A 16,757-nucleotide genomic window follows, 5' to 3' on the forward strand; every position below is an offset into this window, starting at 1 on the left:
GTAATTAATTAGAGATAAGTTGCTGATCTGTAACATGAAACATATTAAAGCATCAAATACTAAACATGCTGCTTAGAAAAACACAGCTTATAAATGATGCTGTATTTCTATCATTCACTGTAAACAACTAGTTTAGTGCTGTGTGTGAAACAGTGCCGTATATGAAGGAATAAAGTAATACTGTATGAAATACGGAGGCAGAAACAGCATTTCTAGAACATACACAAAGCACTCATGATGCGCCACCTCCCATTACCTTGTTTCATTAAGAATGTATGACTGAGATTTCCACATAATGTGCGTCATAACACAAAATGGTGCTTCAGTTTTCCGATTGCTCAATAATGATCTATTTGTCAATTAAATACTAGCAGAGGTGCCTGCTGCAGTATGAATAAAACATTTAATGGGGTTTGGGGGGGGGGGGGGAGTGGGTAAGGGGTGGGGGTGTTACTTCAGGCAGAACAGCAGCACAGAGTACATGAGATCTACCTGCAGACCCTCAGAACTGTCCTTCTCAGAACAGCACCTTTAAATCCCCATCACCGTCTCTAAAACACGCATTTAGTTTATTAGCCACTGAGGTGTTAATGGATAAATATGATTAATATCGCTTGTTATGTACAGTGCTGTAAAAAAAAAACTACAGATTTCTTTCATTTTTATTTTTTTTATAATACTTTCATTTTTAAATGATCAAACGAACTTTAATATTAGACACGGATATAAGATAAACACTAAGTAAATATAAAAAGATTTTTTTTAAATTATACTTTCATTTATTTAAGGAAAAAAAATGGTATTGTTTTAAAATAAGGCTCCTTTATACATTGTTTATAAATGAGCTAATTAGATAGATAGATAGATAGATAGATAGATAGATAGATAGATAGATAGATAGATAGATAGATAGATAGATAGATAGATAGATAAATCAACAGTGACTTTTTTAACATATGTAATAAAATAATAAAGAAAGTCAGTTAAGCCAATCCATATGCTTTAAGAGTTAAATTAATAAAGTTAATAACAGAAATTTTTAAAAAAGTAAGATAAGCATCTATTAAGATTTGATGTTTAACAGTTTTTTTTATTATAAATGAATGTGGAAATCCTTATTTGGTACACGACAGGCCATGGTTGTCCTTCGTATTCATGTGTCGTATCAGCTTATGAATGGTTTTTAACCTAATTAATAACCGTAAATAAACTCCTTCATAAGCTATTTATAAATCCTTTATAAAGGAGTCTTATTTTAAAGTAGTACCCATAAATCTAACCAAACCAACCTGGTACTGTAGATCTAAATCAATAAGAAATAAAGACAACTTGTTTCACCTTTAACATTTTTTTATTACGGACAAATGAAACAAAAAGGCATAGTGACACAAAATGACCTGGCTGGCAAGGAAAGAAAAGGCCAGCATCAAAAAGTAAAAAACAAAAAAACCCCAAAAAAGCAATCATCATCAAACCAAAAAAAAGAGCAAAAACAAAAAAACAAACAAACAAACGAGAAAATTCAAATAATGTAGTTATAAGCAAAAAATGATCTCATTTTGTTCATAAATAGATAGGAAACCTGTTAAACAATTAAATAACTGATGGGCAACTTGCAAAAAAGATAAGTTGGTAACAATTTAAAATAATTATCATTACTGGCTTTACAAATAAAATAACTACAATTGGCAGGTTTGTACACAAATTAAATGTCTTAAAAGTTATTCTTTTTTTTTCCCAAACTAAAATATTATGCTACAGTGAAAGAAAGAAAGAAAAAGTTTGACTAAATGATCAAATGTAATTTTTTTTCCTCACAAAACTTAAGGATGAGATCAACACAATATAACACCTAGCAAAGCTACTAGAAAACTATAGACCCACTGTTGTTTTTAAATGTGTGCTGTAATATCTCACATTGAGCATGGTTTAGTTCACCTGGTGTGGATTCATCAGTCAGACTAGACAAAAGCTTTGCCTTTTCATCCAGACCTGCGCTTGTCTTTATTCTGGGGGTCTAAATCTCTTTAAACCTGTTCCCCAATACAAATGTTCTCCCGTCTGAAATGTACAACCTGAGACACAACAGCCAATCAAATCGCTCCAGATTTTATTCCCTAAAACAAAGCTCGACAGAATCAGACTCGGGCAGTAAAGGTTTCCACGTGAGCGACGCGGGCGGAGCCGGAGCGCGTGGAACCCGAGTGCGGAGCCAGGTCACGCGGTCAGTGATGGTTTCGGCCAACCGTCTATCTTTAAATATCCAACCAGTGACCACAGATTTAATGCAAGATTGTGTTTATGTGAAACACTCCTCTGATATCACCTGCACAGGCTGATCAATGTTTACAATGCACACTCTCACACACACACACACACTCGTTCACACACTCACACATTCTCTCACACACACACACATACATACAGACAAGCACACTCGCACGCGTTCGCTCAGTCACCTATCAGCACACGCTCACAAGATACCATTTAAAATACAAATTAATGAATTATAAGTCATATTAAAGAAGAAAAAAATATCTGGACTTCATTTTCCCAATTTGATCCCAAAAAAAGTGATATTTACAATCACACTGTGACAGATCATTAAAGACCTATGGAGGTCTTTAAAAATTACAAAAAGAAGTTGTTAAATTCATTTATCTATTCACTTGTTTTTCTTTTTTTTTTCTTTTCTGTCCTTACTAATATCTTCTCGAAATTCACAGAGCATCAGGTGGACCTACATTAAGCTGTGGGCCTTTGATGACTTCATCAGAAGAGTATTTCTCTACAGTACAGGACCTGTTATTGGCAAAAAAAAGCGATGTAGCAAGCAAGAAATAAATAAACCAACATAAAACGAGAGCATGAAAAAAAAAAAGTAACCGAGAGGAGGAGAGTTTTTCCTCTGTTTTAGTTAAAGCTCGTTCGCCCTGAGGGCCAGTTTTACGGTAGTTTGTCTGTTTGTTTTTTTTCCTTTAATATATCTCTTTTTTGTCTTTTTTTTTTAATTTATTTATTCAGAGAAAGAATGAGTGCTCTGGAAGGTCTCCAGTGGGAGGCCTATACATTTTAAGTGCTTGGCAAAAAAATGAGAGGATCACTAGTAGTCTTCAGAACACGCGCACACATCCTTCTAAAAACGAATGCAAAATGACACTGAGGAAAAACAGAGGGTGTCGGGGAAGGGTGGAGAGGTGTAGGGTACTCCCTGGTGTTGTTTCATCACTTTTTTTGTCTTCTTCCTCCACAATTCACTTCAAGTGAGGTAGAGTGTCTTCTCCCTGCCTATCATGCTGCCACTGTGAAATCAACACACACAGACAGGGCAGGTTAGGACAGAAGTCTGGTTCAGTTTATAGAAGCAGAAAAATTGCAATACTGCAGGTATAACAAGATTGTTTGATACAGAAGAGCACAGCACTTTACTGAAGGGCAATTTTTTTAAGGCTGCAGAAAGTTGGTATACAGTGAATAGCCCTATTTATTTAATGTTCTAATCCATATTATGGCCAGAACTACTCAACTAAGTAAATAAAAAAATACTTTGAACTTTGAAAGTTTTCATAAGTGCATTGGAAAAGACCATCAAAAACATTATGATGAAACTGGCTCTCATCAGGTCCGCCCCAGGAAAGGAAGACCAAGAGTGCCCTCAGTTGCACAGGATAATAAATAAATGCTCTTATACAGAGTGTTTTGTTTTGTTTAACACTTTTAAGTCTCTACATGATTCCTGGATGACTTCAGTATTCATTTACAATAAAAATTACAATTACAGTAAATATTAAATAAGAAGGTGTAACCAAACTTTTGACTGGTACTGTATATTGTCTCTGTAACACACACACAAAAAACTTGTATTTCCAAATCTTAAAATGTTTCCCTTCAGTAAAGTGTTACCAGAAGTTACAATTAGAATCCAGTTCCAAACACAACCACATACACATTGCTTTAATGCAAAAAACATATATATCTTCTAAAATTATTAATGTATTTTGTATTCTTTGTATTAAATGATTAAATGATTAAAATAAATTTGGATGCTCCTTTTCCTTTATCTTAACCCTCCTGCTATCCTCAAATTTACTAACACTCTTTATTTCTAGGGTCAACATGATCCCAGCAATTTAAACCTCCAGAAAATTTAAATAATATTATTAAATTATATAAGTATTGTGTTGTTAAGTTAGGGCCTAAAAAAAGGAAAGGAACGTTTAGAAAAAGCTTATAAAACTGAACATCATAGTGACCAAACAAATGTCTTTAACATATTTTTTTATTTATTTTTTTTAGCTTTTACTTATTGTCTTCATCAAATTAAGAAAAGACAATATATATATATATATATATATATATATATATATATATATATATATATATATATATATATATATATATATATATATATATATATAGAATCCAGTTCCAAATATATATATATATATATATATATATATATATATATATATATATATATATATATATATATATATATATATACAAAAACTAATGGCAACCATTTTTCCGAGACTTTAAAAACTGAATGGAGTCAAATTGACCCCAAAGATAATAGGTTGGTTAACAAAGACAAGGACATTGATCAGCAGTGATAATAATTAGTAAAAAGGAAGTGTAAAAACACTTTTAATACAACACACTAAAGTTAAGGTTACAAGGCAATTAAACCCTTCAATTTACATTTTCCACGGAAGCATAAATGCAAAACGCGATCTGTTCAGGATTCGTTATTTTTAATACGTGCCCTAGAGGTCGTTATATTCTACATATCAAGGTTTTCTGACACTTCAGGTTCTCTTTCAGTCACTCAGTCAAACGCAGCGCTGCATACAGGCTGTAGAGCAGACCACACAACCGGGCAGCAAAATGCCACAAATGAGGCGGCGCTGCCACTTCCAGGCTCAGTGTGCTGACAGTGGCCTGGCTGCTGCATCTAATAACTACCAAGTGTGTGGATCTCAGCTCAGCTGATTCAAGCCTGCTTGACATCTTCTTCCACCTCCACCAGACGTAGCAACTACATGATGAGTGTATTCTGGGACAAGCTCTCTCCAAGCCAGTGCCTGGAAAGCAGGGATGTTTACTGGGCAGTAAGGGTGCCAGTGTGATCTCTTTGGTGACAGACACTGCTAAGGCTGGTGGCACAGCTGCTACGACTGTCAGGGGAATAGTCTCACATGAGCACTTTGGGAGCTGCCTGTGTCACGGCATTGGCCTGCAGAGGACACTCTCAAATCCACACGAACACACACACACACATTCTAACACTCCTCAAACAAGAATATCATTGAACCAGAATTTGGTTGTTTAATCTGGCTTTGTTTTTTCTGTATTTTCTCCCAAATTTACGAGGCCAATTACCCAACCGACTCATTAGGATTTCCCCTATCACTAGTAATGCCCCAACACAAGAAGGGTGAAGACTAGCACATGCTTCCTGCAATTTGGAGGAAAAAGTAGCAACTCGGTTCTGATACACCAGCTCACAGACGCAGCCTTGTGCTGATCGACATCACCCTAGGTGATGATGAGAGGAAAGAGCGCCATCTACCCACCCAAAGAGAGAGCAAGGACAATTGTGCTTGCTCAGGGCTCCGGCAGCCGATAGCAAGCTACATGAACAGGATTCGAACCCGTGATATCCTGATCATAGTGGCAGCGCTAAGCCCGTTGGACCACTCAGAGCCCATGGCTTTGTTGTCTAACTTTATTGGTTGCCTTATTAACGACCAAAAATTTTTCAACAGTTGTAACACACTACTGAATACTGTGCCAAAAAATACACAAACGTTTAAATCGTAATTAAATTTTCATTATAGTGACAATATTTTACATTATTTTAAATATAAAAAAAAAAAATAGTAAAACAGAGGTTTATACTCTACAGCCTAAGCCTGGACTAAAACCATTTTTTTGTGGTTCTTAATGGTTCTTGATATTGCATTTAATTGAAATGTTTGGTCAGTGAGTGTGTTTACATGCACTTGGCTAATCATGTAAAAGAAAAAGAAAACACTAATAATATAATAAATACTCTGATCCTAAGAAATCAGAGTATGATGTTTATATGAATAATTATTATAATGGATACAGGGATTATAAACAGCCTGGTGGACCACTTGGAGCCCATGGCTTTGTTGTTTAACTTTATTTGTTGCCTTATTAATGGCCAAACATTTTTCAACAGTTGTAACACACCACTAAATACTGTGCCAAAAAATACACAAATGTTCAAATCGTAATCTATTTGTCATTATAGTGACAATATCTTACATTATTTTACATATTAAAAAAAAATAGTACAACAGAGGTTTATACTCTACAGCCTAAGCCTGGACTAAAACCATTTCCTGTGGTTCTTAACTGATTTTGCATTTAATTGAAATGTTTGGTCAGTAAGTGTGTTTGCATGCACTATAATCTGCTTACTGCACTTGGCTAATCATGTAATAGAAAAAGAACACTAATAATAATAATAATAATAATAATAATAATAATAATTACTCTGATCCTAAGAAATCAGAGTATGACGTGTATATGAATATTTATTATAATGGATACAGGGATTAAAAACACACCAAATTTTCAGGAAACTACAACACACTTTACCACAATAAAAGTCAATAGTTTATGATGACCAAATACTTTGAAGTTCATAGATTACTCCATGGTAAATGCAAAGATTTTTGATAAATTAAGGCATTTACACTGTTAAACTCTATTAAACTGTCATCCAGTATTTTCATATTTTAAACAGAAACCGTCTATAAATTCATTAAATTTATCGTAGATTAAATCTGAAGCTGTAAACAGCTCCTAAGCAGAAAGCTACAAAGGCTAAAACACTGTTAGCCCACTTAGGCAGGCTACTGAAGCTTGTTGGCAAAACTACCCAAACAGCAGCAGATCAACAGACGCTTCCAGCGAAACCGGGCCAGAAAAGTAAACAGTCCACTTATGGTGGAAACAGCTCATTTTCAAGAGTGGAAAAGACTGAGCTCCACAAATCCACTCAGTGTGAAAATAACAGGCCAGTTAGGTGCTAGCATGCAGGCAGGCCCACTGAGAAGAAAGCGAAGAATCCCTCTTAACAAGATAGACCCTCTTCTGATTTACTGCAGCATCCCGACTCCCAGCAGAAGAGCTAATCTCTCAGGCTGTTCAATTAGCAGAGGAGGTTCTGTCAGAGATTGGGGAGGTTGCTGATGTTTCTGCAGGGGCTGCAAATCATCATAAGTGTGTGTGTGTGTGTGGATAAAACGGAAACGGCTTCATGTACAGTATCTGATTATGGGCTGTCACTATTGATTATATTCATCATAGAGTAGTTTAGCGATTATTTTTACTATCAATCAAATATTTAGAGATCTGAATACAAAAATGAAGAATAATAAATAATGCATTGCCTTTCAAACACTGCAGAATAAAAAGTGATGAAAAAGAGTAGAGTTTATCCTGTTTTTGTTGGAGTAAGTGTCTCAGGACTGTGTAGGGAAATGATGGGACTAATGATGATAAATAGAATCCACCTGTGTGCCTCTGTATAAATGCACCTGCTCTGTGATAGTCTCAGAGCATCATGAAGACCATGGAACACACCAGGCAGGTCCGAGATACTGTTGTGGAGACTTTTAAAGCCGGATTTTGATACAAAAAGCTTCCCAAGCTTTACTTTCAACACCTTAAGGAGCACTGTGCAAGTGATCATATTAAAATAGAAGGAGTATCAGACCACTGCAAATCTACCAAGACCCGGTCGTCCCTCTAAATTTTTATGGAGAAGACTGATCAGAGGTGCAGCCGAGAGACCCAAGATCACTCTGGATGAACTGCAGAGATCTACTGAGGTGGGAGACTCTGTAAAGCTGCTTTGTGACGACATTTGTTGTAATAAATACGTTTTAAATTAATTTACGTTCAGCATAGTTCAACACTGGCATGGGTCTATGTTTTTTCTTCTTCTTGGTGTGGGAGGGATCAGTACAGGACTGAAATATAAAATATGCAGCATCATCTTAATGCAAACAGCCAACTAATCACTGCTGATTCATTGAGCGGTAAATTTTAATGCACTGTCTAAACTGACCAATCACATTTAATTTCTTAATTGTTGACAAACGCAATGTGCTCTGGGAACTCTGTTTGACGAGAGTGACTGAAGGAGAAGCACACACACACACACACACACACACACACACACACACACACACACAGAGATACACACACACACAAACATAGGAACACACACCTGCAGTGGTTTCCACACTCCCGATTGCAGTACTCACTGTCCCACTCAGGGTTCTGTCCCACTGGGTTCGGAGCCCCAGGAGACTGAGAGCCCCCCACAGTCTTCTGATACTCTGACTGTAAGTGAGAGAAGCCCTGTGGAAGAGATAGAGAGAGATAGAGAGAAAGAAAGAGAGAGAGAGAGACTCATTTACTGCTACCTCCACAGTAATTCAAAATATTGATTTTTTTTCATCAAATTCTACAGTGATGAGCAATTTAAAAAGACAAGACGGGGAAAAAAGGGGGCTACACTCCGACAATTTCAATCTTCAACCTGCAACCTCCCTCCTGTGTCTTAAACGCTTTCTTTTTTCTTTTTTTTTCTACTTTACGACTTTGCAGAGAGGCGCTAAGCACGAAGAGCCGGTTTCTAAAATCAGACGTTTTCACTCAACTTCACACTTTGCAGGTCTCTGCTGATTCAGATGACACCTCAATACACACCTCCATCTCACAAAACAACACACCAACTGAGCCCATCTCACCTCAGTCACAAAACATCACACTTCATTACAATATATCCACTGTGAACACACACGAGAGGAGATCTGTGTGTGTGTGTTTGTTTCTTCACTTTAGCTGGTAGGAGGTGGTGGCTTAAGGTTTTTAGTAGCACTTCTAACATCTGAAAACACTAAACTCTAAAGCTCTCATTACCAAACACAGCAAGACCCTGAAAACTTGCAGCCGCACCAGTTAAAAGTGTAGCTGCATCTGCTATTATAACACTTTTGCTAACACTTCATTTTTAAGGCCACCTACACAGGGACTTCACAACACGTGGGTAAGCACTGAACAGCACACTTAGAAAGCCATCCTTAAGTACTTGAAGGTGCAGATTATGCTGCTAATCATCAAATAAAATAATGTGTTTTATTACTAATAAAGTCATTAATACTAAAAAAAAATGCTGGTAATTTAGTTTAAGGGTTCACAGGGCCCTATCTTTGTAGCGCATGAAGTTTGAGCATCTGTACAGGGTTTAACCAGTTACATTAAAATTGACCCTGTACTAAAGCATTATTTACAAGCACTGTATCTAATATGGATCTAATAATGCCTTATTAATAATATGCGTTCATTATTTCAGTACAAGATTCAGTGAAGGTGTAGATTATGCTGCTAGTCATCAAATAAAATAATGTGTTTTATTACTAATACAGTCATTAATACTATACAATTATTGGTAGTAATTTAGTTTAAGCATTTTTGTGGGTTCCACAGGGCCCTATCTTTGTAGCGCATGAAGTTTGAGCATTTGTATATTTGGTTTAACCAGTTCAATTAAAATCGATGCATGTTTGTTCTATTATTACCTTGTAATAAAGCATTATTTACAAGTACTGGATATGTACTTGTAATATGGATCTAATTATGCCTTATTAATGATGCACATTCATTAGTTCAGTAAAAGATCTAGATTGAATTTACAGTATGCGCTTATTTGCATACATATTTTCCATCTGTATGAAGATACATAATTCATGTTCTTTTGCATGAAAGTAGAAACACTCTGTATGATTATTACAGTTCTGCTAGATTCATTTTTTTCTTGAATAATTTCTTCTAAGAAATTAAACTCAACCTTATTTATAAAGCACTTATAATGTACAAATAACAGCTGAACAAATTGTTGTACATAGATAATAAAAAAAAAAAAACATAAAACAAACACTAAAACAACAACTAAGTCAAGATAAAATAATTAAGGTAAAAAAAATATATGTATATTTTGGGTCAAAAGCCAAAGTATAGAAATGAGTTTTAGGACTAGTTTTTAAAACAGACATTGAAGAGGAATGCCTAATGTATAACAGTAGGTTGTTCCAAAACTTGGGAGGAGCAGCAAATCGAAAATGACAAAATAACAAAATTACAAAAATAAAAATGTCTGCAGGAAAACACACATCCTTAATATAGAACTGTGAAAGTGTGGTGTTCATACTGTAACTTGGTCTAATGAGCTAGGAATGATGCCTAATTACAGTGTTGTAAATGGATCAAATGTCCATAACTTTAGCGTAAACCTCTTAAGCCAGTACAATTAAAAAAAATCTAATTGTATAAGAGGTTATTAAAAGTTTCCAAAGACCATTGATAGCACAAAAATACTCTAAATTAGCATAACAAGAGTTTGCTACAGTGCAAAGTTTCAATTGCACACCAGAGCAGCACTAAGAGAAAACATATAAGCTCTATTCTGGATGACAAACTTTCGAAAAAATGGCAAAACCTCTATAAATGCTGTATATATATATATATATATTCATGTTTATTAACCATTGAAGGAAAGCTCTGTAAAATCTGTTGTTCTTGGAGATGCTAAATGCACTTATTTAGGATTTAGAGTTAGCTTTCTGCATTTTCTATTCTATTTTCATCAATGGAAATTGATTAATTGAATAATCTGTAAAATAACCAATAGATAAATTGACGCCAAAATAGTCATAATACATAAAAGAGTGTAAATATACACATCAGACTTGCTGCTATCTCACATACAACAGTTTGTAGACACTTAATAGTGGTGAGCTTTATTGCAGCTTCAAGATATTTTGGTCTAAACTCTATTTATTACCATATTACTATATCTAAACTTTTAAGCGATCTTTTCTGAGCTTTTTTATTGTTTTGTATAGATATTGTAACACAAAACAGCATCTTCTAAGCACCAGCCAGCATCTCTGCAGCATCCTCAGGTGCACTCACCTGTTGGCCTGGGGGCGGGGAGTGGAGGGAGGCCTGGAGGCCCATCTGGTGGGAGATGATTGGCTGTGACTGGACCTGCTGCATGCGGATGGGCTGGTTGAGGAGGGAGCCCTGGTGCAGGGAAAGCTGCTGGTGGAGAGGGGGGCTGATCTGAAAGGAGGCAGGTGGGGAGGCGCTGAGGGCGGGCAGCATGGCCGAGCGTGGCAGGCCGTGGCGGGGCGCCCCGGCCGCGTAGCTCTGCAGGTCGGACAGAGGGAAGGGGCTCGGGCCCAGGTAGGGGGAGGAGGGCTGGGGAGGCACACTGTACAGCGGTGGGTTGGGGGGCATCATGTGCGACGAGGGTTGGCTGGACTGGGCATTTTTGCTCTCCACTGGGTCATTGTAGGTCTGGAAAACAGGATGAGAAAAAAAAGGGAGAGAGAAAGAGAGTAAGAGAGAGAGTCAGGGATCAAAGAACTGCGAAACACTTATCACAGAGCACAGAGACAGAGCTTTAAGCTATTCGTTCAGAAAAGGAAATATAATTTATACAAATTTACACTGCATCCCCCCAAACCCCCACCCTCAACTCAAACCTCCAAATGTGGTCAATCATACAAGAGATGCTTGGGTTTAAAGTTTCTAGAGTTACAAGACATACAAAGAAAAAAATACACCCATGATCCATAACACTATATTTATATTGACAATCTCACAACAGATCTGATTCATTGAGGCATCAAATCTACAAGACCTCAGAAATTGTCCTGCTGTACACTGCCTGACCCCCCAAAAAAAAGGTCGCCACCTGGATGTAAGTAAGTAAATGATGTGGGGTTGGTTGATGCTGCAGTTGGTCTGCAGGTTTAGGTTCAGCAACAGTATGTGCTGAAAGAATGAGGTCAGCTGACTACCTGAACATACTGAATATAGACCAGGTTGTTCCATCAATGGATTAGATTTTTTTCTTCCCTGATGACATAGACATATTCCAAGATGACAATACCAGGAGTCATGGGGCTGGAACTGAGAAAGAGTTCAGGGTTCAGGGAGCATGAGATCATCATTTTCACACATGGATTGAGAGAGTTCACCACAGAGTCCAGATCTTAACCTCATTGAGAATCTTTGGGATGTGCTGGATGAAGAAGAGCTGCTTTGTGCAGTGGTCAGACTCTACCATCATCAATGCTGCTGCAAGATCTTGGTGAAAAATTTATGGATTGAAATAAACTTTGTGATATTGCTAAAGCTTTTTTTATTATTAGTTATACAAATAGGTGTTATGGCTGATTACTCTTACTTGAAGACTTGGATTTCACTTATAATTGTTCATGCTTTCAACTATACACTTACATCACTTCAAACCATGTGGAGTTGTTTAGCATGTTCTGTATGACCCACTGCTATCTAGAACCCTATGGGCCAAGATATATTAACATAGCTAATATACCTTAATATATTATTGACTCTAACGTTCAGCTGGAACACCACTAATGACACTAGAGCACTAGAACACTGCCCTTAGCTTAGAGTGAGACATGATCTAATGCAGCGGTAAACACAACCTTAGTGAGTGGGTTAGCATCTATGCTAGGCTGAAGGCTAACCCCAAGTGGGTGGTGGCTGGATGAATAGAAACATGAATTATTAGAGTTTAAAGAAGGCCTGATAAGGGGGTGCCAGGCGGATTAAACATTTTATTGGCATGCCAGTGTCAATCTATCTGTATATATGACAGTCTGTCAGTCTCTCTGCATATCTACTATATCTACCTAAAGTAAGTATCTAAAAATTCAGTCTCGGAAGAATTAATACGACCCACACTAATAAGTAACAGAATCACATACAGTAGAATAAATTACATGATTGGTGTATTGGAAAATAAATGATTCCATAGCTGTTGTATCTTAGTTACTTAAGTCATCTTAACACTAAACTCCAGCACACTTTGGGGTAAGTTAGGCCAACAGTTTATGCAGTGCTTTTTTTAAATAAAATTTACATTACATTACATTTATGCCATTTAGCTGAAACTCTTTTTCAGAGCGACTTACAAGGTTATTTCTAAATAAAGATGGTGGTAGGCCAATATACTGTTAGGAGTCTTGCCCATGTACTCTTATTGGTGTAGAGCAGTAAAGTCACCCAGATTGGGAATTGAACCCCAGTCTCGCGCATGATGTGGTAGCTCACTGGCAATGCAGTGGTGTCAAAGATCCACTACGCCACACCAACCACACCGCTTCTGGTATCTACAGTGCAAACCTAGTATTATAAAGTATAAATCTTTGACACTAATAAGCTGACTGGATTTACAGTATCTGCAGTAAGAGCAATGTTACATTTCCTTTTTTGGCTGATCTGAGCTTTAAATTAGACGTATAAAATACACCACATTAAACAGCAATCTCTGTCTTCTAGCAGGGCAGTTTAAGAGGAGGAACAAGGAGAACTGCCCCAGGCTATCCTCCCACTGGTTCATCCTCCATTTAAACCAAAACCAGTTATGTCACTCAGTTTGTAATAACATTGCTGGGCAAATCTTCTCAAACATGCAATGCAGGATAAACAAACACATAATTCCAAGCAGGAAATAAAAAATAAAACTAAAACGAACAGACCATGCAAACTAGTTTATTCATAGTTTTCTGCTTCGGCAATCTGTAAAGGTCACCGTCTATTGCTCCTTTACAGTTCTCTACAGTTCAGATCTACAGGTTCTAAACAGCGGTATTTATAGCGCATGATGAAAAGCTGGAGCTTTCATTACCTGCCACAATAACTGCTGTGATCTACGATCAGACTACTTATATATATTGAACAGTGAGGCAGAGCTGATCAATATGAAAACAGCACATGGATGAAGGGAGAGAGATGCATTTGCAAGGCTGTGTGGAAAGGGAGTGGACGTGTGTGTGTGTGTGTGTGAGCATGAGTGTGTTTGATAGAAGTCACCTGCTCCGAGAAATTTCTAAACATATCCATCTTAAAATTAAACAAGGAGACTTGGAGCTCCTCCAGGAAGTCATTTTTTATCCTTCTCCCCCCAAAACATCACTCTGAAATCCTGCGTTTACATTAAAACCCTACAGCCACGGATATACAGCATGGACATAGGACACATAGGATTTCACAGCATTCAATTAAATAACCACCTCATATGTCATAAAACAGTGCAACATTTCAGACCTTCAGCACATTCTAGCACTCATTTAATGTCTCTCTTATAACATAGTTGTGCGGATAGATAGTTGTTTTTGATGCGCAAGACCGAAATACATCAGTTTGCGCACCAGATGTGCCTGAGAGAGGTGTTAATATATCATTCCACATTAGTGTTACGCCTGAAGAGGGAGGAAGGCCTCCTTTAAAAGTGGGCTTTCACTCAGCTGCCATAATCAAGCGATGTACATTTACAGAGACAAAAAAACCTTCACAATAACTTATTAACCTACAAAATGCTGCCAGGTGTGTGCCCAATCCAGAAGCTTTAGGGAAAAAAAAGCCCACTGCTTCAGCTCACACACAATCAAATCTGTCTTTCAGTTAGGGTTTTAAGTGCGCTCTCCACAAGCTCTCCGAAGAAATATACGAAAAAATAACATCCTTTAAGAACAACAGTCATTTTCTCTACATAAATATATGTTTCAAGCCTCGGAGGCTCTGAATGTGCTGCGGATTTGCTGGTTATTTCATATTTCCACCCTTCTTTTTCAGTTTTTCTTTTTTTTCTTTCTTTTCAGAGCCTGCTAGTTCACAGACGCATCAATCAAAGTGTCTGTGAGAAACAGATTTTGACGAAATATTTAATTACGCGAGACGAAGGACGAGAAAGGCGTTTAATAGGAGCTGCTGAGGGAGGAGGCTTGATGAATACACCATTCATGGCTTAATCAAGCCTCTTGTTTTGGGCCAAAGAGCTTAGAGACAGAAGTATGGAAAACGAAGGAGAGAGAGAGGGAGGGAGGGAGAGAGAGAGAGAGAGAGCAATAGGGAGAGAGTGTAAGTGAGAGAGAGAGAGAGAGAGGGGAGGGTGGAAGGGAGAGAGAGAGAGAGAGAGAGAGAGAGATTGAGAGTGAAGCAGAGAGAGAGGGAGGAAGAGAGAGAGGGTGAGGGAAAGAGAGGGTGTTTAGCATGAAAATGCAATTTACGTTTTTGAAAAGGAAAACAATGGCTGTGAAATTAGGGGTATGAAAATGGTGTGTTTTATTATGTAGATAGAAATATGCAATGAAGCGATCCATTAAGCGGCTCCTGCTGAAACGACCCTGAGATGAATCACTTTCTGTAAATTAGAAAAATTATATAGATCTATGGATTATGTGTATGACCGACTCTCTCTCTCTCTCTCTCTCTCTATATATATATATATATATCAGTATATGGGATCTAATGGACTACAAAATCCAGATAAACTTACAGCAATTCCATTATTCCAAAAAGCTATTAGCTATATATCACGAATAATAATATATTTTATTATTATATATTATTATGTAAGCAAACAGAGACTATTTTTGCATACAGACCTATTAAGGGGTCTAATTTTGCATGCACACACACACACACACACACACACACACATATCTACATCCACAAAACACACATGCACATTTCCCTTGACAGCCCCTCCCTGGAGACTCGACTGAATTCTCCATCTAATGTATAATATACCCTTACCCTCACCCACCCCCCACCTCACCGCTGACCGCACATATCAAAGACATGACCCCCTCCTCCCTAGGTTACCTTGGAAACCAGGCTCGCTCGGTACGCTGCCAGGGCCTTCAGGTACTCCTTTTTAGCCGCTTCTGTTTTTCTCTTATACCCCTGCGAAAGAGAGAGAGAAAAAGAGAGAAAGAGAAAGAGAGAGAGAAAGACAACAGTGATTAGAAACAAACACACAAGCAGGACTTCATGATCAGATACTTAACCTGACTTTAGATACTTTCCCCTCGTCCAACACATTTCCTCACATCTTCAAGCACAACCGAAAAACTGCAGATAACAGATGAAGTCCTTTTCTCCACCGTCCCATTTAGAATTATTGCATGAAACTCAATTACGGGTTCTCTTCTAGACCGTTTTAGAGAGTGACTTCTCTAAGAAATGCAGGCCAACACAACACACACACACACTGAAAAAAACGAGCACACACAAATTCAAAGAAAAAGGAAAATCAGTTCGGATTTTAGCATTTCTGCTGGAGAGTCCATTAAGAAGACACATCGTTCTATCAGAGTGGTTGTCACATCAGAGAAAGAGCACAAAGAGAGAGAGAGTGAGAGAAGAAAAAGACGACAGGGTTTAACAGGGAAGGCAATCTATAGCAACGGAATGAAGTCACCGAGAAATGGTGAGATTGGAATGTAGGCTAATGTAATGGCATGTCAATCATTTCACCGTCTCTGGAAAAAGAAAAAATCCATTCGCTCCGAAATTGAGCGGGACAACAGTGCGGTTTCGGCCGATGAGAGAAAACATGGTTTAAATTGGTGAAAGAAAATAAAAAAAGAGCACTACTTCAGTGTGTACTGAATGGAGCTGCTTGTGTGTTGGTTTAATTGATGGGGAAGAACAGCATTAAAGAGAAGCAGTATGGAGAATATGGTGTTGAAACTGATGAGGGAAGAAAAACACATTCTTGCTGAAATTGGGTGAATGAGAGAAAACGATTCAAATTAAGAGAAAACCACAAACCAAACAGCAGCAGAAACACACAGTCACACAGTACTGAACTAAACAGAGCAGCAGCA

At 37.5% G+C, this 16,757-nt stretch overlaps 1 protein-coding gene across 8 annotated transcripts in view; it reads right to left on the reverse strand.

Moving 5' to 3' along the window:
• Positions 1-1,329: 1,329 nt before the first annotated feature.
• Positions 1,330-16,757, reverse strand: part of tox2 (TOX high mobility group box family member 2) — a 214,123-nt gene continuing 198,695 nt past the window's right edge. For all 8 annotated transcript variants that reach the window (XM_049479733.1, XM_015606721.3, XM_049479732.1 and 5 more), the window contains 4 exons: positions 15,751-15,831; positions 11,020-11,406; positions 8,270-8,403; positions 1,330-3,302 (listed from right to left, as the gene is read on the reverse strand). In XM_049479733.1, coding sequence (XP_049335690.1) covers positions 3,260-3,302; positions 8,270-8,403; positions 11,020-11,406; positions 15,751-15,831 — 645 coding nt within the window. In that variant the 3' untranslated portion in view covers positions 1,330-3,259. The remainder of the gene's footprint in view (positions 3,303-8,269; positions 8,404-11,019; positions 11,407-15,750; positions 15,832-16,757) is intronic.

Source organism: Astyanax mexicanus, chromosome 5, assembly GCF_023375975.1.
Source record: "Astyanax mexicanus isolate ESR-SI-001 chromosome 5, AstMex3_surface, whole genome shotgun sequence".
Classification (NCBI taxonomy): Eukaryota; Metazoa; Chordata; class Actinopteri; order Characiformes; family Acestrorhamphidae; genus Astyanax; species Astyanax mexicanus.